This window comes from Nelumbo nucifera, chromosome 1 (assembly GCF_055504915.1).
Source record: "Nelumbo nucifera cultivar China Antique chromosome 1, China Antique-T2T, whole genome shotgun sequence".
NCBI classification, from domain to species: Eukaryota; Viridiplantae; Streptophyta; class Magnoliopsida; order Proteales; family Nelumbonaceae; genus Nelumbo; species Nelumbo nucifera.
The window spans coordinates 102,623,275-102,649,189 of record NC_142649.1 but is presented as its reverse complement, the minus strand read 5'-3'; the positions used below and the strand labels follow the sequence as shown (position 1 = coordinate 102,649,189).

The 25,915-nt window shown below is 36.5% G+C and overlaps 3 protein-coding genes across 5 annotated transcripts in view; 1 reads left to right on the top strand and 2 right to left on the bottom strand.

The window, feature by feature from the left end:
• Positions 1-6,873: 6,873 nt before the first annotated feature.
• Positions 6,874-12,152, top strand: LOC104611922 (protein NETWORKED 2D-like). Of its 2 annotated transcripts, none has more exons than XM_088890590.1 (2): positions 6,874-7,292; positions 8,688-12,152. In XM_088890590.1, exons 1-2 carry the CDS (start codon positions 7,231-7,233, stop codon positions 11,956-11,958), a joined length of 3,333 nt encoding a protein of 1,110 aa, XP_088746716.1. In that variant the 5' UTR covers positions 6,874-7,230; the 3' UTR covers positions 11,959-12,152. The 2 variants fall into 2 exon arrangements, with proteins under 2 accessions (XP_088746716.1, XP_010277508.1); XM_010279206.3 differs by having other exon boundaries at positions 6,878-7,292; positions 8,699-12,152.
• Positions 12,153-13,396: 1,244 nt separating this feature from the next.
• Positions 13,397-16,045, bottom strand: LOC104611923 (nicotinamidase 1-like). 2 transcript variants are annotated; one of them, XM_010279207.2, is made up of 6 exons: positions 15,892-16,045; positions 15,459-15,606; positions 14,865-15,048; positions 14,641-14,774; positions 14,322-14,507; positions 13,397-13,650 (listed from the first exon to the last, which is right to left on the bottom strand). In XM_010279207.2, the coding sequence occupies exons 2-6, from the start codon at positions 15,597-15,599 to the stop codon at positions 13,558-13,560; spliced, it is 738 nt and encodes a 245-aa protein (XP_010277509.1). In that variant the 5' UTR covers positions 15,600-15,606; positions 15,892-16,045; the 3' UTR covers positions 13,397-13,557. The 2 variants fall into 2 exon arrangements, with proteins under 2 accessions (XP_010277509.1, XP_010277511.1); XM_010279209.3 differs by lacking the exon at positions 15,892-16,045 and adding an exon at positions 15,753-15,876.
• A 1,515-nt stretch (positions 16,046-17,560) lies between these two features.
• LOC104611924 (Homeodomain-like superfamily protein) overlaps positions 17,561-25,915 on the bottom strand; it is a 31,641-nt gene continuing 23,286 nt past the window's right edge. Inside the window, exons 5-6 of the mRNA XM_010279210.2 lie at positions 19,390-19,537; positions 17,561-18,842 (exon numbers count right to left, since the gene is read on the bottom strand). Coding sequence (XP_010277512.1) covers positions 17,689-18,842; positions 19,390-19,537 — 1,302 coding nt within the window. The 3' untranslated portion in view covers positions 17,561-17,688. The remainder of the gene's footprint in view (positions 18,843-19,389; positions 19,538-25,915) is intronic.

The following is a 25,915-nucleotide window of genomic DNA, read 5'->3' as shown; positions in this document are numbered from 1 at the left end:
GCTTCCTCTCCAAATTAGGCTGCTGCAAAGCTTTTCTGCAAGTTGGGCTTCAGCTGTGAATTGGGCCTTCCTACGAATTTTCCCCGACTTCGGGCCCGGATTTTACTTCGATGCTGGCCGAATCTGTGAAATCCCAAAACATGAAAGTTGTAGCTTCCTCTCTAATCTTTCCAGTGAGTCTTGAATCAGCCTAATCGGATATCAGATATGAGAGTTAGGCCCAGATTACTGAACAGTGCCGAAACTGTGAAAAATCATCCGATTTGCTTTGCTTTTCTCCTAATGCCTTATTTCATGCTCTGAACCGAAATACAAGAAATATGAGTCCAAATAAGTACTAATTCAGTATAAAAGACTGAATATTTGGGGATAAAAATATGATAATTTTTATTCTCATCACTTGATGTGATCTATTTCTCTTTTTTTTATGTTTATTTTTTTACAAGAACTCCCTCTGTTTTGCAATTTAAGTATTATTGACTATTGAGGTTGTCTTCATTGTGCCTACTCTATTGTAATTCTGTATTTTCTTTTTCCTTTTTATTTCGATAGTTTCTGGAGGTGTTGAGGTTTGATTTTGTTTCTTCTATATTTGTTTGCAATTGGAATGGAGATTGGTGTGAGATGGTGGTGCTCTTCTCTATTTTATTTTTTATTTAGAATACAATGAGTAACTATTAGGGAGGGAGAACCAGAATTCTCCTTTATCAATCGGTCTATTCTCCTTCAACTTTTATCTTGACTTCTCAACTTTTCTTCCCACAAGAATCACATCATGATGAACGAACTACGAAGACTGCAACTAGAGTCTAACGATGATATGTAGGAATGTACAAGTTTTGACCAAAGGGAAGACTTTGCAAGATTAGTTGGCTTCTTTCTTCACAATCATATTCTATTGGGTGTAGCCATGTAGGTTGTAGCTGACTAGCCGTATGATGGGGACTTGAGGTCAGTACTTCGGATCTAATGTGTTTGGACTCGAAGCCAATCACATTTCAACACGTCACTAGGTGCTAAATTGGAGTAAACCTGAGTTGGATCCTGAGTGTGGGCTGTCAGTGTACCTTTATTTGTATGGCATTGTTATTTTTAAATGTATAATTAATTTTATTTGCTGTCTTTCAAATATCTTATCTGTGAATAAAAATTAATAAATGAAAAAATAATTAAAATAGTTTTGACTACAAAGATAGTGTGATAAAAAACTTGAATCATTTTTATCATTTTAGTGAAACTATTAAATTTTTTCCCTTTCAAAGCAAATAATTTACATTTGACTTTCACAATTCCACTAGGCCTGTAAATAAAAATTAATAAATGAAAAATGAGTTAAAATAGTTTTGACTACAAAGATAGTGATAAAAACTTAGATCATTTTTATAATTTTACTGAAACTATTAAAAATTTTTCCCTCACCCTTTTAAAGCAAATAGTTTACATTGAACTTTCACAATTCCACTAGCCTCTGCAACACAGGGGCCCCTCTGCTAGTTTATCATTAATGAAAATAATTCTCATTAATCACACTTTTTTAAATGATGAATATATAATATTATAGAATATGCACAAAATTATTGACAAATTTCTACATTTTCTAGAATTTTATGTATTTTCTTATTTATTAATAACATCCATTTGACATGGATCGTTTAATCACTAACCCACCACTTGGATTGAAAAACCATTTTGCTTTTTCGATTGATTTTAAATCATGTATTCCATTTTCTCATAGATAAAAGTATTTCTTATTTTCACATTTATTTTTGTTTAATATGGTGAATATATATATATATATATATATATATATATATATATATATATATGTGTGTGTGTGTGTGTGTGTGTGTGTGTGTGTGTGTATGTATGTATGTATGTATTTAATATTCGTTACTTAGTTATGACATCATAGATTGACCCATTTGTCCCGGAATGTAAGATTATTGACCTATCTACCATCTAGATATGGAAATGGTTTCATTTTCAAAGTGCTTTTAAATTTTGTATTTCATTTATATCATTGATAAAATAATTATTATTTATCATACTTATTTTTGTTTATATTATTAGTATATAATATTATAGGTGTGCCCAAATTTGTTACATATTTTTGTACTATTCTATTTAAAAAAAAAATTATTTTTAACCTATTTGACCTAAAAGGTTGAACCACTAACCCACCCCCTAGATAGGAAGATGATTTAATTTCCTATCGGTTTTAAATTGTATAGTTGATGTCCATCATTAATAAAATTATGTTTATTTTATCATATTTATGTTTTAATATGACAAATACATAATAATAGAAACTTGTCCAATTTTTTTCAAAATTTCTTTTTTTTTCTATGTTTTTTGTATTTTTTATATTTCTAAACTTATTTTATTTACTTATGACAACATGAAATTATCCATTTGCAAATGGTTGAAGTACTTACCCACGACCTAGATGGAAAATATGATTTCATTTTTAGGTTTATTTTAGAAATATAAAATTTCATTCTACTAGTAATTATTGTGTATGAATTTGTTAGTGGAATTTAATGATGATAAACAAAAGTATTTTTTATATTTATAAATTTGTATTATTTATTTATGACATCATGGAATTGTCCATTTGACACAAATGGTTGAACTAATTACCTATCCCTAGATGAAAAATATGATTTCATTTCTATGTTTATTTTAAAAATATAAAATTCCATTATGTTAATAATTAGTATGGAATTATGATTTATTAGTGGAATTTAATGATGATAAATAAAAGCATAAATGTTGGATACAATGAGAGATAATGTGATTTATTTAATGATTTAAATGTGAGGCTTAATGAGAGGTAATTGAATGTACTTAATGGTATTCTTTTAATTACATTTTCTTCCCTTTCAATGGAGATGGACTAAATTCAAGAGGAGGGGTATTTCAATAAAGAAAATTTTCAAAAGCTAATACCTCCTCATTTGCACTTTTGTAAGTAGTATATATATTTATTATAACCGGATTTGTCAGGTCAGACCTGATTGTCTCAAGAACCTATTGATTCAGTTCTAGGTCCAAAAATTACAGACCCTATTGGGTTTGGGTCTGGGTCAAATGTTGGGTCGGTTCCAGTTATCGCTGGTTCCAATCTAGGTCCAACCCGTTGACAGCCCTAATGACATAGAAGGTGTTTCCCGTGAGCATCTAAAGCAGCCAACTTGAATTTTTTTTAATTGTTTTGTTTTGTTTTACCCCTAAAATAGTATCTGATTCTCAGCTTATAGATCATCACCCCTGACCTTGCTTTCTGTACACTGGTTTCACAAACTAAATCTTGGTCTCGAATATATGAAATTGGCCCCTTCACTTCATTGTGGTTGTGAGCAGAGGGGAATCATGGTTGCCTTGGTCTTTCTAGTGTTTAATCTTGTTGTAGGAAATGGTGAATCAAAATGGTGTACAAATACAAGTTCCTTAATTCAGACTCTTGGCTTTGTATTCTAAGATATGTGGTTGGGAATTGATTCTTAGGCTCGTTCACTTTTAGGGAAGTTACTTATCCAGTAACTGTAATATGACAATTACTATTTTAATCATAAAAAATCTTTATTAAAAGTGACAATTTTGTCCTACCTAAATATTGTCAACTTTTCCCCCCAGGTAGGAAGGTTATCCACTTAGGGGATGGGTATCACTTAATCGGGTAAGTGATACTTAGGGAAAATAAATTTTCCATGGACCTCACATAAATCTGAAAAAAGAACATGGATTTCTTGGTTTTTAGTAATTCCATTGACCAACTTTCCCCCTCTCAAAATCCAAAAAATGAACAGATCCTTTTGGATATGAACATAGCTTTGTTTTTAGTATCAATGTTCTTGAACTGTTGTTGACCCGGATGGTTAGACCGTTTGGCCCAAGGACCGTCCAGGCAACCGGTTCCGTTTTACCCCAAACCCAATCTCTGGCCAAAAACCATTGAATTGGTCAATGACTCATTGACCCAGGTGGTCAAACCACCAACCCATTTGACCTGTTCAATGATTTTTTTCCTTTTTATTATTTTAATAATTGTTTTTAAATTCAATTGGAATGGAGTATGAAGAGCCAGAGTCTCGATGAATCTCTTGGATATTCCGTGGCCTAGGGCATTGATGTTAGGAACAACAACTGGGTGGGTTTGGGGCAGAGCACCCCCTCCCCATCACTACCCCATCCCTGGTGGTGGGGTGGGTTTAGGATGAAGAATTCCCAAAATTTCCTCATCCAAACAACCACCTAAAATGCATCTAATTTGGGGGTATTTAGAAATAAAATTATAGGAATTTAAGATTATTTTAATATTATAAAAATTTCATGATATTTTAAAAATGGAATTATGGGATCCTAGGGTTTTAGGAATTTGGGGAAAATTCAAGAATATTTTAAAAATGGATGATTCTCCTATGAATTTTATAGGATTTGTCATATTCTCAGAGACTTATAGTTTTTCTTTCTTTCTTTCTTTTTTTTTTTTTGGCAACGCCTTTCATAGACTCACATTTGGTTACTTGGGCATCCATGATCTATTCTTAGGGTTTTAAAAGAACCGAAGTTGCTGGGTTTTCATAAATTGGAGGTGATACCAGATTCAGGGAATGTAGCCAATTGCTTAATCCCAACTATAAATGCTTAAACATCATCCAATTATTATAATGATAAATGACTAGCATACACTTGTTATCTATAGAAAGATTTATAACCATTTTTAGCAGTTTAGTACTCATGTTATTTAACAAATCCATTGAATATGAATTGTTTTTCTTGTTGTAAATTTTAAAAATAAATTAAAACCATCTGGTTTCAAAATAAATTGGTTCTCAAGGCTTAGTTTGGAAGGAGTATGAATATAAATATGTAGAGTACAAAACCTTGAATTTTGTATATATACTCTTTTCAAACTGAGCCTAAACAAAAATGTGGAAAACATGTTCTTTTTTATTTTCAAAACGAAAAAAAAAGCATATTCTTGATTTGAAAAATATATTTTCATCTAATGATATCTCTTCATCTTTCATAGCCTAAGGCCTGGCCCAATTCCAGGCCAATCCAAGTCCAGACTGAGGCAAACGCTCTAACACAACTGCTAAGTTTGGACAGGTTCTAGGACTGAATAATGGATGGTTAGTCTTTATGTAAGTTATTAAGTTGCATTGCATTCAAATCGAATCCTTGGGATAAAATTGAACACTGGAAAATGAATTGATGTGAAACAAGTTAGCTGTGTACGCAAAATAAGCATACTTATATATAGATGTTTTATATTGGAAAATTTAAAATTATGAACAGATGACATTAGTTGTGAAAAGTGAAAACCATTAACACAAAGATCTGGTTTATGACTAAATGGACCTTGGATTAACATGTGACCAATCCAGTGGGTTCCCCTTATCTAATTGATGGTGCAGATTGGCTTCTATATGACCTTAAATAGCTGGGTTCACGGATTCACAGACAGAAGCTTTCCGACTTGACCCATTTATATATAAAGGACCGGGCTAGAATCCAGATGGGCTGGGTTGAAGCAACATAAAGGCTAAAGCCTCAACCCATGCCAAATCCAAGCTTTATCCACATCTCTGCTAGGACTACCCAACTAACTACCAATTGAACCACCACTCAGTTGTGGGTGGGACAATTGAGCCTCTCTCTCTCTCTCTCTCTCATTTGGTGGGGAACATCTTAACTTAACGTTGAAGAAGCCCTCAATGTCCTTTCGACTTTTGTGAAATCACTCTGTTGAGTCATCATTCTACTCCTATTATAAAAGAAAAAAAGGAAAGATATTTGCTCCTCTCTCTCTCTCTCTCTCGTTTGGAGGTGGGGAAGGCACTGCTAGTACCTTTCCTTTTTCTTTTATAATTGGAGTAAAATGATGACTCAAGTGATTTGGCAAAAGCCAAAAGGACATTGAGGGCTTCTTCATTAAGATGCCTTCCGCACCTTCAAATCAGAGAGAGAGAGAGAGAGAGAGGCAATAAAACAACATGCCAGATTCAATTTCATGCAGTAAATAGTGGGTGCCGTAACTTTTTGTTTGAAAATTTGAAGAATTAGCAAGGGTAAAAGAGACTTTTGATAATTCTGTTAGACATAATTTTGACCCCGGAGGACTTGGTCCAATTTGAAAAGAGAGAAGAGGATTCAATAATTACAAGGGGAGATTTAAGTCTTTTATCCGGGCTCCATTTAGGGGCCATTGGGTAACAGCTGAAATTGCCGAATTAAAAAACTTCTCATTTTATCTTTTAATTGTTAAAATAATTAAATAATAAAATTTTCAAGGATATAATAATCAACCCAAAATCTTATTCATTAGAAGACAAAACGACAAGCTTTTCAATTCAGCATTTTTCAGCTGTTGTCAAACCTGTTCCTCTTGACCAGCCATGCACATGCTGAATTTTATGGGTGTACCCAGACCCGATCCAACAATAGCCAATCCGGTCGGGTGATGTTGAAGCAAACGGATCGGATCCTTCCCAATCCAATATCCAAGGCGCAATGAGTAAAAATCTGTAAATGCAGACTGCCGAGGCGAAGGATGAGGGAGAAAATATCCTTTCCTTATTTCTAAAGTGCCCCTCACGTTAGAATTACTTTTTATTTCTTTATTCCTAAAGTGCCCCTCACGTTAGAATTACTTTTTATTTCTTTATTCCTAAAGTGCCCCTCATGTGCTCCAGAACTACTTTTTTTTTATAACAGAAATACCTGTCATTCATCGGTGACTTTGGTCAAGGACGACTGGCCTCTATCATTATCATCGATACAACGTAAATAATAATAAAAAGAAGAAAATGGGATCGTCGGCGAGTCGGTGACTTTATGAGAAACTTTTTTGTCAGAAAGAAGAAAAAGAGGAAAACATGCTTTCCTTTATATTTCCTACTACTGCCACCCTGGCAAAATAATTATTAGCCACGTGGACCATCTTAGGTGGTACTTCACTGCTTCCCAAAGGAAACCAGGTATCCCTAGTCTGTAAGCCCAGACTTTCCCTTCCATACGCCAGTAAGTGTTAGTCCAGAGTCCATACTCCAGAGAATCCCATGCTTAAAGCCCAAATGAGTTGTTGATGACGGAGATCTCAGAAAGCTGTCCACAGAAACCCAACCCTTCTTTTTCATTATAGTTCATGTCAACAACCTCACAGTCTTTAGATCTTCTGTAGAGAGAGATGATGTTGCAGAGAGCTGCAAGCAATGCATATTCATGGTGGTGGGCGAGCCACATCAGGACAAAGCAGTCAAAATGGCTCGAACAGAACCTTCAAGGTATTATCCTGGTCTGCCAGACAATTGGTTTTGATTGATTTGGTTAATCTGCTATCTGTAATTCAATTTAGATCACATTCAGACACGAACTGTTTGTATTATAAGTTCCAGGTGTTTCACAGTTGCCAGTTATTGGTTTTCTTTCTTCATTGCAAATGAAGCTCTTTAATCAAATCTGAATGGAATTTTTCTTCTTGTCCACCAAAAAGAGAGAATGCATATATACCAGGAATAAGTTTCTTCCCATGATTTTGATGCCGGTTATTGAAAATTGGTTGATTTGGAGATATTGGTCTTGGTGTTTTCTCTTCTTTTATTCATCTACAAATTTCAAATGGATCACTAACTAGTGAACTTGGACTCTCTGCTATATCTCAAAAGAATTTCCATGTGTTTTTTTTCTCATACAATGCTAGTTTTTAGACTGGAAATTGATTTTGGTTAATCAGAATCCCCAAAGAAACTCATTCACATGAATGGCCAGTGAGCGGAAAACAAAAACTTGGGAATGAAAACAGGAGATGAGAATCATATCCCTCAACTAATAAGACTTGTCCCAACTATATGAGTTCAGCTACACAAATCCTGTTCTGTCATTCCATTCAGTATTGTCAGGGACAGGACGGTAGAACTCGTGACCTGGTGACTCAATGAACTTATCTGGGTCCCGCTTAATTGATGGTTCCATCCGATTTAACCAGTAAAATCATGGTCCAGTGCGCATTCCAGTTTTCTGTTTGGTCCAACTCTAACATCGGTTTCACTCTATTTATTTCTATATCCATTGTTAAATTATGGACCCTGAATCATTTCTCACTACTTCAATCCATGTCATTTTTGCTTGCCCCTAGCTCTTCTGGCCTTTCGATTTGCAACAGATCATTCTAATTAATGTTGTGGAAAGTCTTTCTGTATGTAACCAAATCATCTTGGTCTATGCTCCCTCATTTTCTTATTGGGTGTACTAAGTTTAATATGAGTGTTCATTTTTTATCCCATCCTTTCTAGTTTTCTCCCTCTTTCTCCTCAACATTAACATTGCTACGATACTAATTTTCTAGACATGTTTCTGAACTCTCCAACACTCCATCCCATACAACATTGTTTACTTCAAAGTTTTGCCTTTAGCCTAAGTTGTATTCTCCTATCACAATGGACTCTACGTGCATCCCTTCATTTTGCCCATCTTGTTAATTCTATGAATGACATCATCAATCTCTTCCTTGTTATGGATTATTGGAGCAAGGTGATGAAAGAAAACCAGAGTATCAGACCATTATATACAAAGAAAAAATGGTAACATGGATACCTGGCAATTGACTTATTTACATAATATATATGACTCCACGACATATAAGTGATGCTAATTTATATCACCAATTTTTAAATTTGGAGAATATTGGCAGATATGGAGGAGAAGGTGAAATACATTGTTAAACTCATCGAAGAGGATGGAGACTCTTTTGCAAAGAGGGCAGAGATGTATTACAGAAAGAGACCTGAACTCATAAAATTTGTGGAAGAATCTTATCGGGCATACAGAGCCTTAGCTGAGAGGTATGACCACATATCTGGAGAGCTGCAAAATGCCAACAACACTATTGCAACTGTTTTTCCTGAGCAAGTTCAGTTTGCAATGGATGAAGAAGATGAGGATGAATATCTGAAAATATCCAATTCATCACTAAATCCCACTAAACTACCCATGGATTTACCTGAAGCCCCAAAACCAAATATTCCAAAGGTTCCTATGATTCCAAAGAAAGAGCAAAACAGCCCACCCACATTGCTTGCAAAGAAATCACAGCCTAAGAAGACAACTGCATCTACTACTATCACTAGTAGTCCTCGAATGAGCAAAGCTGAGGCACTAGAAGAAGTGGATAGACTCCAAAAAGGAATCTTGGCCCTACAGACTGAGAAAGAGTTCTTTAAGAGCTCATATGAGAGAAGTCATACCAAGTATTGGGAAATTGAGAAGCAGATAACAGAGATGCAGGAGGAGATTTGTAGCTTACAAGATGAATTTAATATTGGAACAGTCATTGAGGATGATGAGGCTCGAACTCTGATGGCTGCTACAGCTCTGAAATCATGCCAGGAGACCTTGATCCAGTTGCAGGAGAAACAAGAGCGATCAGCTGAAGAAGCAAAAATAGAATGCCAACGGGTCAAGGATGCCCATGAAAAGTTGAAAACCCTCAGGTGTGAATTTCTCGGTGATCAGATTGACCAGAAAATACTTTCTGATGAAAAAGAATCTATTAGTTTAAATCCAAACCTGAACTTGGCGCAAGAAGAAATCAGTTTGAAACAGGATAGGCTTGAATTGGGGTCAATATGTAACAAGATCATGGACCATTTTGAGGTGAAACCTGGTACATCCCTCACTATGTCAGAATTGGTAGAAAAGATTGATGAACTGGCAAATAAAGTCATCAACTTGGAAGTTGCAGTTTCATGTCAGACTGCTTTGATCATGAGATTAAAGTCAGAAACTGATGAACTTCAGGCACATCTCAGGACCTTGGAAGAGGATAAGTCTACTCTGATCAAAGGTTCAAATAATTTGATAGACAGACTAAGAGAATTGGATTCCCAGTTGCAAGGAATACGGGATCTCAACCGGAATGTTGAAGACCAAAACAACAACCTCAAGAAACATTTTACTGAGTTACACTGTGACCTCAATCATCTTTCTAAAAAGCTGCAGAGTGTGAAGCCTGACGAGGAGGTTGAAATGGCTAGTTCGTTCAAAGAAGTTGGAACTTTTCCCAATGATCAATCAACTAAAAGCTTGGAAGAACAAGAAAAAGTTGTAACTCCTGCTCATGGTTTGATCAATTTAGGGAACAGGATGGAAGTGGAAGAGATGAAAGATGAGGTTCAAAATTCCAGTCACCAAGATGAAGATGTAGTTCAACCAAATTTGATCACCATCACTAGTGATATTTCAGAAAAACATAGTGATGAAAAAGAGCAGGGCAAAGTTGAGAAGCAGGACCCATCACAAACAGAAAACATTGTTGTCAATGTTGAATCACAAGAAGGGGACATTCGGCATGATGATCAACCAAACTGTCAGCAGTTGAAAAGGGTCATTGAACAAAGTGTGAAGCCTGACGAGGAAGTTGAAATGACTAGTTCATTCAAAGAAGTAGGCACTTTTCCCAATGACCAATCAACCAAAAGCTTGGAAGAACAAGAAAAAGTTGTAATTCCTGCTCATGGTTTGGTCAATCTACAGAACAGGATGGAAGTGGAAGAGAAGAAAGATGGGGTTCAAAATTCCAGTTACCAAGATGAGTATGTAGTTCAACCAAAGTTGAACACCATCACTAGTGATATTTTAGAAAAACATAGTGATGAAAAAGAACAGGGCAAAGTTGAGAAGAAGGATCCATCCCAAGCAGAAGATATTGTTGTTGATGTTAAATCACAAGAAGGCAGCATTCAGCATGATGTTCAACCAAACTGGCAGCAGTTGTTCTTAAATGGATTAGAAGATAGAGAAAAGATTCTATTGACGGAGTACACTTCAATTCTTCAAAACTATAAGGAATTAAAGAAGAAGCTATCTGAAGTAGAGAAGAAAAACCGAGATAGTCAGTTTGAAACAATGGTGCAACTAAGAGAACTAAAAACTGCTAATGCCATGAAGGATGAGGAAATCAAATCTTTGCATCAGAAACTAAGTTTTCTGCAAACAAGTTCTGATAAAAACTCAAATATCGACCCCAACGATTTTGATGATTCAAAGCTGGAAATGCCCCATGATGCCATGACAGGAGGAGCCACCTCCCAGTTTACCAATATTCCAACTGTGACTCCAGACCACCAGCCTACAATTGGCAGATCCATTGCAACCAAAACTGCAAAAATCCAGACGACACAAGATGAAGAAGATGATGACGATGATGAAATCAAAGTGATTTTTGTTAATGAACCTCACACTGTTTCAGCCATTGAAGAGAAATTCCGAATGGACGTTGATAAACTCTTGGAGGAGAACCTGGAGTTCTGGTTGAGGTTCAGCACATCATTCCATAAGATACAGAAGTTCCAGACCATAATACAGGATCTACAAGCTGAGTTCTCAAAGTTGAAGGAAAACAAAAGAAAAGAGGGCAATACAGAGAGGTCTCTAAAATCAGATGCCCGGCCTATATACAAACACTTGAGAGAAATACAAACTGAATTGACAGTCTGGTTGGAACAGAATGCACTATTAAAAGATGAATTACAGTATAGATTCTCATCTCTGTGCAACATGCAAGAAGAAATATCAAGAGTTTCCAAGGCATGTTCTGAAGCTGAAGAAGTTGAGTTTACCAGCTATCAAGCTGCCAAGTTCCAAGGGGAGGTTCTGAACATGCAACAAGAGAACAATAAAGTTGCAGAAGAACTGCAAGCAGGTCTAGATCATGTGAGAGGACTACGGTTTGAAATTGAGAAAACTCTGTCAAAGTTGAATGAGGAATTTGATCTGTCAGGATCAAAAAACCATCATTCACACATTAAGCATACAACTAGTCGGCCTCGAGTTCCTTTGCGCTCATTCATTTTTGGCGACAAACCAAAAAAGCAGAAGCCATCAATATTCTCATGCATGAATCCAGCATTGCGTAAACAACACAGTAATCTGAGAACCGGACTTCCTATATAAATTGAATTTATTCCAGGTTCTTTATTCTACTAGTTCATTTTATTTTATTCTTTGAGAGAGTATCCTTTTTTCTTGTTTCTGATAGTTTGAAGTTTGAAAAGTTCTAAGATGGACGGAACTTGGAGAGTGTTTTCTTAACTGCTTTTTTTCATATGGGAAATGTAATTCTCTACTTTTAGTTGATTTTTCTGATGAGTATATGAATCTTTTGATCATATGCCATGCCATCTCATTCCCTGTTTTTAATTAACAAGATAAACAGAAATCCCTCGAAGGAAATATCATGATTTTTCATATTTTTCCTCTTAATTTATTTTTTGTTTCAATCCAAAACAAATATAAACTAACCTATTATTTTGAACCTCACTATGATATCAGATACTATTTTGTTAAGAGAGCTTATCTCTCCCTTTACAGACTCCAATTTGGACTAGGATGACCCAAAACAACTCCTCATTGTTTTAAAACTAAGACAAATCCGTAACTAACCCATTAGGACAAGTCTAATAAGATTTTTCAAATCCTACTAAAACTAACTACTTTGAAGACTCTGGAAATTACTAAACATAGTAATTACGTGAGTTACTATAATAGTAAGTCCAAGAGTTACCATAAATAGTAATTTTGAAACAGTGGTAAAACTCTAAAACGTCATTATTAAGACAGAAACAACTTGAAAATAAAAGAACTAAAAAGAGTACCAATATGGAAATATCCTATAACTCAATTTCCAAAATTGGTATAGGAATTGGAGAATTGGTTTGTTTCCCCATGAATTCTCCACTTGCTTCTACATCTGCATCATACAAGCTTGTTAATAAACGATAGCACCAGAAATTTTTCATGGAGGAACTCATAAATGCCAAAAGAGCAGAGAAGGAGATGTGGCAAAAGAATCTTCCATCTGCCATCATCCTAGTAAATGCCCATTTGAATGGTAGCCTGCTTATTTTGCTGGCAGTTTCCCTGAATCTTTTCATACAATATCTTTAATCCTTTTACACAGCTTATATATGTTTATGACTACTTGCAAATCTTAATTATGCTGCCATAAAGCCTTCTGATGCTCAAAGAAGCTAATGACTGAGGCAAGTTGTTGTTTTTCATTTGGATTTATTTTTGGGGAATGGGAAAAAAGATATCCCATGCAGGACAGTTTAGCCAAAGACATGCAGTTGGTTGAGAAGAATACTTGGTCATGCTGACCTCACTGTTGCATATTTTCATTGATATGCCCCCCCGGCTTTCCCTTCCAGAAGGAGATTATTTGCATAGCTGGAGGACGGAAAGAATAAATACATAGTTATGAAATGGACCTATGCCGGGAATGGAAGCTAATTGCATAGAAATACTTAAATGCATGGAAGATATTCTTTCTATCACCTATCTGAATTATTAATTAATAGGCCAGTTATGAACTGAGATAATTGGCATCTTGTTGCGGATGATTGCTCTTATTATTACTCCAACAAAGTATCCTACATACATTTTGTGAAGTCTCAAACAAAGATTTAGATTTAATTGGCTTACATCACCTCAGTTATCCCTGGATACCAGAAGAGGTATAAAAGAAAATTGACAGCTAAACCTGGCAGTATATCATGGCTTTTCATGTGGACCTACTAACACTTCCCATGCTATCTTGGCTCCTCTTCCCTTAGCCATGTAAAGGCCAATGTGATGCATAAGCTCCTGCCAAAAAAACAGGGGAGAAGAGGAAAAGGGTTTATGTTTCTATACATATACAACATCACCTAATTAACATGGGAAAAATGAATCACATCCTCGAACTTTCTATTAGAAGAACTGCAGTAAAAACTGAGTCTGAAAAACAACTTGGATTGCATTGAAGAGTTAATAGAAAGGAAGGAAGAAACAAGGAGACAAGATAGTAAGTTTACTTTTTCCTTCTGTATCCTTAAGTTTTCCTTTATGCTTTCTGTCCTTTTTGGGATCCAAAGCTCAGAATAAGACTTTAGTTTTTTATTATTATTAGGAAAAGGTAATGTACTGTACTATATTAAATCATAATAGAATATGTAAAGCATTTCCTTTACACATAATTGAAGTATTGAATAAATTCTGAAAGTATGACAGTACAACCATTATATTAATTCAATAATTATGAATGGAGATGATTTTGGTTGTTGTAGAGTTGACAGTAGAAACAGGAGAATGAACAACCATATCCTTAAAAAAAAACAAAGCAATCCACAGCATAATGTGTCAACAGAATAAACAGTCAGACGCTTTATGACTGAGGTGAAAGCACATATCATGACCACTAGAAATGAACAAACGTAGACATTCTACAAGATTGTCACAAGCATACTCCAAGATCATTTATTGAGACTTGAAAGTACCTGTGGATGAGCTACAACTTCATTATTGCTTTTTGCAACATGAGATGGAATATCATATGTTGCACAACCACGGGAGTACACCACCACATCCTCTAGAGGGGCAAGAAAACCACGATTTCTTGCAGATAATGCAGTGGCCACAAAATCTAGCACACAGATATCCGTGCATATCCCTACTACAAGTATCTTCACAAACACAAAGTTAGTTAGCTACCAGAACCCTTTTTCTCCACTAATTTGCTATCACAGAATAAATAAAATTATAAACAGACTATGCTTCAGATTATAAGGAAGAAGTTCTAGTTGCAGAAACACTTACAACTTTGATCTTGTTGGTTCCCACCCAATCCACAAAAACATTTGAGCCATCTTTCTCAATTGAACCAAGAAACCCATTAATGCAATCCTTGCGTCTAATTGTTACATTTGTTTCCTTTTCCAACCGTTGCAGAGCTGCAGCTTGGACAAACACTACATCTTTACTCCTTAACATTCAGCTGGTTGACATATCAGAAAAATGTGAATAGGAAGACAAATAAGCACCTGGGACTAGCTCTGATTCTTCTGTTCCAATCAAACAATGAGGAGGATATGGGTGCTCGGGTTTATCAGGATGATGAGAATCAAGGAAAGCCAGAACAGGCCATTTATTCTCGCAGAACACTTTGGCCAACTTCACCGACTCCTCCACCATTCCAGAGATCTGTTTGTCGGTCTCTTTTGGAGCCTGTAAACAAGCATAAAGCCACAAAACCAAAAAGTCGAAAACTGAACCAACAATCATTGTAGACCAAATGAAAAAGTTGGGTCCTTCTTTAACATTTCTTCTTTTTCTCAACAGTAACATTATCCAGGCTCTTAAAGAAGTTAGCTAGAGCTGCACCACAACTGTGAGTTTGTGAGTTCGATCTCATCTCACCAATACGGGGGAGAAAAATCAGGAAACAGAACCACAAAGAAAAGAAAGAGGACAAAAACCCAAAAGTGTTTCTTCATGTTGTATGCAAACAGAATTTGCTTGGGTAGCTAAATATACAGAAGAAAAAAAAAAACAACTAAGAAGGAAAACAAAAGAAAAAGAAAAACTCAAAGGAGCCCCACAAAAAGCAATAACAATGTGGGGATAGATATTGTTACCAAATTCCCAGCTCCAACAGTACAGAAACCATTGACGATATCCACGAGAACAAGACCAGTCACAACATCGTCAGACAGAACCAGAGTTTCCTGCTCAACGGGAAGCTCATTCTTCAGGAGATCAGACGTCTGCAGTACCATCTCCTTCCTTTAAATTGTAGACAAGAAAATAACAAACCCAATTAAATGAAGCAATGGAAATGGAGATGGGTAAATAACAGATGCAGATGAAGTAAGAACTTCTAAATATATTAAAGACAGAGTGGACAGTATCCAAATCAAGGAGGTTAATACCAACTCTCTCTCTCTCTCTCTCTCTCTCTCTCCGTAGGAAAATAGACAAATTAATTATCCCAGCCTTTACAAGAAATCAGGTTTGGCCATCGTTTGTAAAGTTTGAAACAAAAAACTAAGCAAGTGATGATTGACGAACCGATTCCAGATCCAACAGAGTGATTCCTTTCTGTCAAACAGTTTAGAACTCAAGAATCACCTCCTAATTTGTTCTCTGTTCTTTTTGATGAAGTTGATTTTCTCTTTATGGTCCCCTGAATCCTGATAAATACGAGCTCAGAGTCTCCGTCTCTCTGACTACAATTTGAATGGATATCTGCTCCTTACAAATCGCTCCTCACAACAACATCCCACCGTGTACTGGGAACATCTCCCATATAACAAATACAATTACGGGAGATATTCCCATGTGCGGCCAGGACGTGTGGTGTGGAGCAGATCCGGACTCCTTCCAGGCAGATTCCGTTTTGAGTTTTAGAGTTTTTGAGTTTTGACTTTGACCGGTTGACCCCCAACCTATTTTATCCCCTAAAGGCTAAATGCTTAAAAGAAAGACTGAAAGAGCTATAAAAAAACGGTACCAAAACTACTCATTTGGTTGGTAGATTCTAATCCGACGTCAGAGGAGGGCCCTTATTGAAATTCAAGCATTCCTGATTCCTTTTAATAAAGGCGTGTTGAGTAGGTGAAGGAAAGGAGTGAAATAGGATATATTAGTATATTCTAATCTGACGTCAGAAGACTACCCCATGCGTGGGACCCATTTTAAAAATCAAGTTTACAATACAACACTAATCAACAAAAAGACAGGGATTGTAACATGATATCTCCTCCCCTTTTTTATTCTTTTTCGATTTTTTCAGATTTTCTTGTCATTTCATATTTATATAATGTTTATAATTGATAAATTTAATATTTATATTTATATCAAAATTAAAAATAATTAAGTTTCTATAATATATATATTTTTTATTTTGTAATCATTTGAAATATAACAAGAGATGAACTAAAAAAAATACAAGATAATTATGGATTAAATCTGAAATCCAACATAATAATAAGATAAAAATGTGAATTTAAAAGATTAAATCATCAAGAACCTGTGGGAGTGTGTGTGGTTTACATCATCTATCTCATACGTATAGACTACAGATTGCCTTTAAAATTCAAATCTCAGATCAAAGAATTGTTAGCCACACACTCGTAAATCTGCAATTATCTCCCTGTGATATTTTTATGTTGGCCGTGTTCTTGTTCTTGGTTTTTTGTTCCCTTTTTTCGACAGACAAAATAAACCAAGACCCCATCTTTGCCACGTGGTTAAGTAATTCCTCAGAAAAAGCATATAATAATTTTTTTAATTTAAAATAATAAAACATGGCTATTTGGCTAAGCTTCTTTTCAAAAATATTACAAATGAAGTAAAAAAGAATAAAACATGTCTAATTTGGTTTCCTTAAGCCTCTCCTCAAAAATAACCCAGGCCCAATATGGTTTCTTGATACAAATAAATAAATAAATCAAGACTTTGTTGCAACCCATATAAATCCGTGGACCTATGCAGCACTGGACCACGAAGAGGAGCGACCGAGACCGTGATATCACAAGATCCCAACTCCAAATGCTTGTAAGGGTGTGACCCAACCAACCAGTCAACCGGTTATTTTCTTATTTTTTTTCCTTTCTTGACCTGTCCAAGCAGATTTTCAGCTAAGCAAATGATTCAAAATTCAACCCCTTTGTTTTATTCGGTTTTAGGTTGAAGAAGCAGCAGCTCTCAATTGAGATAGAAATCAGGATAATGGAGATGGACAATAATGCAAACAAGGAAATTGAATTGAACTATAATTATATTTTCCAAACTATGATTCGTTTCAACCACCCTAATCTTAAACATCAACGCGTACACCATTCCTAACTTCTCAACATGATTCCCTCACACCCTCGCCCTATGGCTAATTGGATACTTCTCATCGGATGGCTTATGGCCTACCATCTCTGGGCTTATATCAGTCTGCTCTTTACTATCCTCAATTGTCGTCACACTCTTCGTATTTATCTGTTTCTCATGGACACTCTGCTTCTCACCACTCGTATCATCCATTGATCGACTGTCGGGTCCTCCCACCACTGCTGAGCATACCATCTTTTCACTAGAATTTTGGCTCTCATCATTCTGGGTGTTGACAACAGCTGTTCGTCCATTCCCACCTGCCTCCATTTTTGTTGAATCCCCCTCATTTTCAACCACTGATGTTTCATTTTCACGTTTCGCCTCCAACTTTGGTAGAGCTGCTTCATCATATTGAACGGGTTCCTTGGGCACATTGGCAGAGCCAAATGCTTTCGTCTCTTCCCCAGACTTTAACTCTTCCCTGGGCATGAGTCCAGCACCATTTGAGATCTTTCCCTCATCAGCACCACATGGAGTCACACCTAAAGAAGACACCGATGTCTGTTGGGCTGATAAATTTGATGAGGTGGTAAGACTGACCGGAGGAGGTTGACCTGTGACTACTGCAGATCTCACAGAATTGCCAAATGCTTGTTGAGTACCACCAGGACGAGGGGCACTTTGCATCATTCCGGAATAGGTTGGCGGCTGTGGTGATGCAAGGCCAGTACAAATATAGTGCACATTAGGATGAGGCCCTGCATGGCTAGTAGTCAATGGTTTTGTATTACCTCCAACTGATGCTTTCATCAAAGAACCTCCTCCAGGTCTAATATGAACAGCATTCTTTGACTGAGCAGCTTTAAGTAGTGAGGCAGCAGTTGAAGGGTTGGCAATGCGAGCCCCAGCAGCAACTGCTGCAGCTTGTACCATAGGGTTTGGACCCAACGTTGATTTGACAGGAGTTGATGATTTCTTTGTGGTTGCCCGAGATCTTGGTGCTGCATTTGATGTTGCTGTCCGAGACGCTGCCACTGTCTGGTTGGCAGACTGTTGAGATTGATGCACCTGGGAGAAACTACTACCAACTGCAGGCTTTATGCTGGATTCAGACGGTGTAGTTGAAGTGAGTGAAGCTTCTATTGGGGTTGCAGGTTGTGTAGAGGAAGTGGATGGGAGGGTTGAAAGTGTTGCAGCTGTTTTAATTTCAGACAAAGGTTAATCAGCATCATATCCAATAAAGTTGATCAAATAGGTATTAAGTCAAAAATAAAATCCAATTTGAACAATAATCAGCTCAAGAATTTGGCAATTTACTGAATGTAATAAATTACTAAATATATTTTCTCCCATTTGGAAATAAATTTTTTAACCCTGACTATTCAACCAAGAGACCACCATATTATGATTTTTGCAGAGTATGCATAAGTAGCATAAACATTTGATGACAATGTCACTCAAATATAGGCTTGAAAATGAGCAATTAGACATCTGGTTGGCAATCAAGAAGTTCGTCAGTTAGGATTTCCTAGTTACTAAACCTTTTTCAGGCTAGGATCCACCGAATAGACAACCCAGAGACAGAAGAATCCATATCGTTTGCATGTATGAACCGTACAGTATGGACCGCGTATCACAGTGGGATGGGGGGTGTTGTCTATCCCACCAGAAGAACATAAAACATAGTTTGAATGTGAAGCATAACACAATGGGAATAAAGAAATGAAAAAAGACAATCAGTACCAGTTGAGCAAGCAGCCGAAATGCCATCGAGAGCTAGGGAAACAGCCCGACGAGCAGCCAACTGTGCCTCAGAGAGTTGTGTACTCGTTGAGTTGCCAACTCCTCCCAGATTTAAGTTGGCCTGGCGCTTCCTTATGATAGCCCACCTCTGCAGATATCAGAACATGCCAAAGTACAATTAATAGAGAAGAAAGAAAAAGGTGTACCATACCATTTTATAAACAATGCAAAGAGATGTGCACCTAGGAAACAAATGAATAATTCTATTGACATCAAAATTGTAATCCAACCAATCATTGTGTTCATTCTGAATCAGGTTTAAAGAAAAACAAAGATGAAAATTATCTGTTAAACTGAAAAAAAAAAAAAAATCCGTTGCCGGGATTTGAACCCCGGTCATCTGGGCCAGACCCAGATATCCTGACCAGACTAGATGACAACGGAGCAGCATGGTATAGCCATAACTTCGCCTTGATGAAAGTAGACAACTCATTGTTGTTTTATCCTTCTTCATACTGATGAAGTCACCAAAATGAATCAAGACAATACCGCTCTACCCTCAAAGGCATTCACTGTTCAGCATTCTAAACTGTACTTTTTGCATCATAAGAACCATAATTACATGACATTAACTCGTAATGAACAAGAATTACGTCTCTGTCTAACATGCATCTGCCAATTATAGGATGTTGAACACAAAGAAGACAAAGGTGTGCTTCTTGCTTTCAGTAGAGTAGTGGTTCCAGTGCACAAGTTACAAGTAACCAAAAGACACAACCAACCCTAGTCCTTGTAAGACAGAAAACAATTCAGCATGAGTGGAATTATCATTTCCAATTGAACCAGACCAGGAATTGGCGGGAGCCTCATGCACTGGGCTGCCCTTTTTAATTGAACCAGTGCAAATTGTTAAAGATCTCACCTAAAGAGTTTCTGAATATCCCTAGAATTCCTGAGTTTCAAGAGTTACCATTACCAAAGCTACACCCATCAAGATGAGCTTCACTTGCCCCTCTTGGCCCAGCTAATAGAAATCAAGTTAACATTCAGGTAAAGGATTTAATAAACCAGGATTGTACAGGGATAGAGCTAAAATTCTGGACCTGTTTCCTCGACAGTTGGCTCAGGATATTTTTGATACCCCATCTTCAGATAAAATCATTTGGCATGGATCTCAAAGAGGAAGTTTTCTGTCAAACAATTTTCTGTCTGAATAGAACCCTTGGATACAAATATTCGGCAATGTTTGAAGAAAATCTAGAAATTAAGAATTTTTCCTCGTATAGAATTATTATTATGGAGATTGTGCAGGGGTTTCATTGTTAAAAGAATGCTTTTTTCTTAGCAGAGGATTGGCTATAGAGAATTTATGGTTTTGTGGATTCAAAGAGAAATCATCAATTCATGTCTTTTTTTATTGCCCTTTTGCTCAGGCAATTCTTTTTGCGAGCCCATGGTGTTTAACCATCCCAGATGATCATTCTAGAATTATTCTGGATTTAATCCTTTTTATTCTACCTTCTATTCAAAATAAATCTGATGGTATGGGAATTTTGAGCTCATTAGTTATAGGTTCTTATTACATCCAATGGCAAGAAATTATTTGTTATTCAATAACAAATCTCATCTTGTGCATGGGTGTTAGATAACACATGTAAACGTTTTTTTTTTTCTTTTGATAGATAACACAGGTAAAATTTTAAACCCTCCCAAAATGCAAAGACAAATTTCAGAATATCTCAGTCTTTAAATCATTCTCCTAATTATAACTTATTGGATTCTGTAAGTATTCCTAGAGGTACTTATCTGATTCACTGTGATGCAGGTTTGTTGAAGAATAATGTTGATTTGTTTGGTCGTGTTTGTGTTATTAAGAATGATTGCTTTCTGGTGGCAACAGGTGGATCTCTGGGACAGGTCTAAGATGTGGTGCAAGCAGGATTGGGAACAACCCTTCAGGCTTTATCTTTTGCAAAGAATCACCAGTGGAGTATGTGGATGTGGTAGTGCAATCAACCTCTTTTGAAGTAGACACTATTCGTGGTCATGATAGCAGGGTGCCTTGGTTATGTCTTCCCCTTTTGGACCTAGTTAACGACTTTTTTGAATCTTTTAAATGTGTTTATATGTCTAGATCTGTAGATGTTGTGGCTCATGCCATAGCTAATGATACAAATTTTTTGTTCACTTCTGAGTGCTGGTGGGACACTCCCCCTCCCTGGTGAACAGTTTGTAAATATTTCATCTGTTTAATATAATTAATATTTACCTAGCCAAAAAAAGGATAAGCTTCATTGTATGAAACACAGACAGTTCCCAACCTTGATGGATAATGGTTCAATGTTCATATTATGCAAGAAGAGGATATAAGTCATCCCCTCAAGAAAGGTATTAATTCTTCTCTTGTTTGTAGCCAAAGCACCATTCTTGATTAGATCAAATCTATCATTCCTTCTACGTGTAGAGAGACTGGGCCAAATGGGCCCTAGCCCGTTACTATCTTATTGATTAGTTCTTTCTTGTAATTTGTTCTTAATGGGCCTTTAATTCTATTTATGTTTTCTAAGTATGCTGATGAGGTAGACACCCACTTAAGAGCAGACTTGTAATTTATGTAATCTTAGTAAGATTAATAAAAGAATAGAGTGGAGAAAGAGGAGATTATTAAACTCCTTCTTTCTCCCTTCTCCATTCTTCCTTCTTCTTCTTCCCTTCCTCTTCTGCTATAATCTGAAATATTTTTACTATTTTTTATTGATCTGAATCACATCTCTACGGATTGTAGTTTTCTTTGAAGATTCTGGAACTCTTCTCTTCCTGTACTGTCTATAGAGTAGCTGCTCTGAGACACCTCCACATAATCTTGCCTCTTCTCCTTAGGAGGGCAAGCAAAATGGGTTTTAAACAAGCTTTCAACATCCTTCAGGGGTAACCGCATTTACACCAAATATATTGACAAAACTGCAGCACTAAATAAAGAGGGAAAAACCAAATTCCAGATAAAAGGACAGGAAATTATTAAATGATAGGGATCTTCATCATTCATCTTACAGAGTGCATCTATGGGGATGCAAAGACCAAGTGGGACTTCTCCTTGGGACTCTGGATTATCTCATAAACCAATTTTCAAAATTTCAACAGAAACACTCAAGGCTTTCTGTGTGTGTGTGTGTGTGCATGCCTATAATTGGGGGGTAAGAAGACCATGAAGAAAGAAGTACAAGAGAAGGATACACTAGGGCCAAAAGCCCAAATTCTTGTCAATTTCTCCATTAAGCAGAAGTATCCCATTTGGGAGATCAAGTAACCTAACCACTTCTTTTGATTGACCTTAATCTTCTTCTAAAACCAAATTTCCAAGAAAAAACGGCAAAGGAACTTGGGTTTTTGGCCAAATTCTTTTCATTTTCTCTATCCAGGAGAAGTACCCCATGTGGGGGAGATCAAGTAATCAAATAACTTCTTTTGGTTCTCAAACCTTTAACCCTCTTCTAAAACCAAAATTTCAAGAGCAAACAGCCAAGGAATTGGAAGCCCAGAAGGCAATGGGTGAATTTTAAAGGACAGATAAGGGAAACAGTGAAGGAAAAGATTGACACAAAAGAGTGTCTCCCCACCAAAGGCTGTCCAGAATTTAATACCACAACAGGTTGAGTAGTATCCAAAGAACCGCAGGAAAAAAAGACTCCAGTAGAGAAATTATTGATTTCCATGGAGAGATCCAAGTTGTGGTCCTTGCAAGTCCATTTGCATGTAATTTCCAGTTTAGAAATTCTTGATGACAGAGTACTGGCTACCCTGTTAATGTGAAATTTCGTGTTTAGAAACCCTAAATATGATCCCAACACTAATTAACTTAACCTTCCACCCCAATTTGACTTAATTCACGTTCCTTAACATCCTACTATGCTACCTTCTCATGCGTATAAACCTTATTCCTAAAAATTCCCAAACTTTGCCCAATAAAATTGTAATAACGTTTCTATGGCCTAACTGAACTGTCAAACCCAAAGCAACTTATATAAAACTAGATTTCTCTTCCTAAACATTCTATCACAATCCTAAATGTTCACTTTGTACTAAGTCCATCAATCTTAACTCTAAATAATCTCCAAAAATCCAGAACCCTACTCCTAATCACCTTTCCTACCTGCCCTATGCCAGAATGGTAATTGTGTTAGTTCTTCTTAGCTGTTATCTGCCAGTGTCCTGTCTTCAAATAAGTTGGTAAAAGTAACTTGAAGATATTAATTGGCAATAATGTAAGACTAGGTAGATCACTCAAGAACAAAAGCAACAGCCATGCTGCCTTCAAAAAATAAAATAGTGACACAGAGCACAAAAGCCCAAACACCCCTTGGTAAGGATGATCAAGTTGACCAAATCCAAGCATCCTTCCACTTTAGTACCACTTCTTGTTTTTAGAACAATGAGATCTCCAAAGTTTTGGTTATCCTCCCTAGCAGATTGCCCAACCAGATCAAAGAGAGAAGCAAGTAATTCTAGAATATTTCTGAAAGATCTACCAGCACAGTTATAAAATAGCAATTTTCTTGATTTGACTTAAAAAATGAATCTTGCAAGTAGTAAAATTGCAAACCCACACAATGAGGAAAACTTATAGTGAAATGGACAATGGTAGAAACACCTAATTTTGGAATTTGAAGATCTCTTGATCATCTTGTGGAGGAGCTTTTCATGTAGCAATAAAAATTGCTATAACGTTTGGTTGCTTTCTCATTTTTAGGGGTGGCAATTTTAGACCCAACCCACTAAATCCGCCCACCCATCCATTTATTTAGCAGGTTGGAAATGGATTGAATCTACTGTTAGGTTAACATAAATGGGTTGGGTCAGGTCAGATTGTGGGTACCCATCAGATTACCTGCATATGAATGATACAAGTTAAAGTTGCCTAGCCATTTTCTCATTAATTGATTTATCAAAAAAAAATTGTTAATTACCATTGTCCCTTCATTTAAATTCAAATAACTCACTGACTTAATTAATAATTAACTGTTATGATTAATTCTCAATCCATAATTTTTTATAAATAATTATCAATCCATAATTAATACGTTAACTTATGATTAATTGCTGGAAATAATTATTAACTCAAACTAGTTATTTTGCAAGGTGGATTTTGAGAAGGCAATACAATTATGTTAACTGGCAATTTTTGGATTAAGTACTAAGGAGGAATTTTGCCTTATTGATAAAAAAAATAAAGGATGAATTTTTGCTCTAGATGGAGGAATTGGATGGAGGTGTGTGTTTCTCAGTTTTGGTGAATGGAGTGGCTTGCAGGTGGTTTAAGAGATCTATAGGACCAAGGCAAGGGCACCTGTCATCCCCTTCCCTGTTCATTTGCCTGACAGAACAGAAATTCCCAGTAGAATGATGAAAATGGCCACTTTGGGGGGATTTATAGAAGGTTTTGCAGTCGGAAATGAAAGAGTGGAAGTATAAATGTTTCATTATGCCAATGACAAACTTGTATTTTGGTGATGCATTGCATGAACAACTTCTATATGTTATGGCAGTACTCAGATGGTTTGAAGTTGTCAAGATTTCAGCTAAACATGCACAAGATTATGCTGGTTGCTGTGGGGGAGGTCCAGGAGCTAGATAATTGGGCAGAAAACAGAAGAGCGGGGGTGCAGAGTGGAAAACTGACATTGAAATATTTGGGCATGCCTGTGGGAGACGATGTAATTCTAAACCAATATGGGAGCCAATAGTGGAAGGAATTGAAAACAGGTTGACCTCTTGGAAAGTTAAATATCTCTTACATAGGTAAAATCACTTTATTAAAAAGTGTGTTGTCTTCTATCCCCTTGTATTTTCTTTCAATGTCCCAGCTGGAATGGCATCTCTCATTGAAAAGATAATAAGAAAATTCTGTTGGAGAGAGTGGAAGGAAGCAAAGAAATATAACTTGTTTAGTTGAAATAATGGAAATTGATTTGTATAGGGCTGGAGGAACTAAAAAAAGGGAGGAGTCACAGAGAGCTGTTGCAGCCAAAATGAGTGCGAGCGGGGTAAAGATCTATTTCAGACATTGGATGGAAAGGATGTAGAGAAGGAAGAGGATGCTTATTGTATCAGGAAGAGGGGAAAAAAGGAAAAAAGAAGAAAAAAAGAACTTAAGTGGAAAGGCTAATCTCGGACATTGAGGAAGATTTAGAATTTAGTGGTAGAGGGGATAGGAGGAAGGGCCTAAAATAAGGAGACAAAGGCTTCTTCATGGGTGTTTTGCTATTTTTGTCTTGATGAAAATTATTAGCTGGAACGTAGGTCTAGGGAGTGCAAAAAAAGAGAAGGGTGATCAAAGACCTACTCCGAAGGGGAAAAAACCCAACATTGTGCTTTTACAAGAATCCAAACTGATGGAATTAGATGGGAAATGGGTTAGGAGTTTTCTAGAGGTCTTGTAACACTATGGAGAGAGCAGTGTTTTAAAAGCGCATGGCGCAAGGGCCAATTTGTGCTTGAGGCACAAGGCGCAAAGCAAGGCACACGCCTT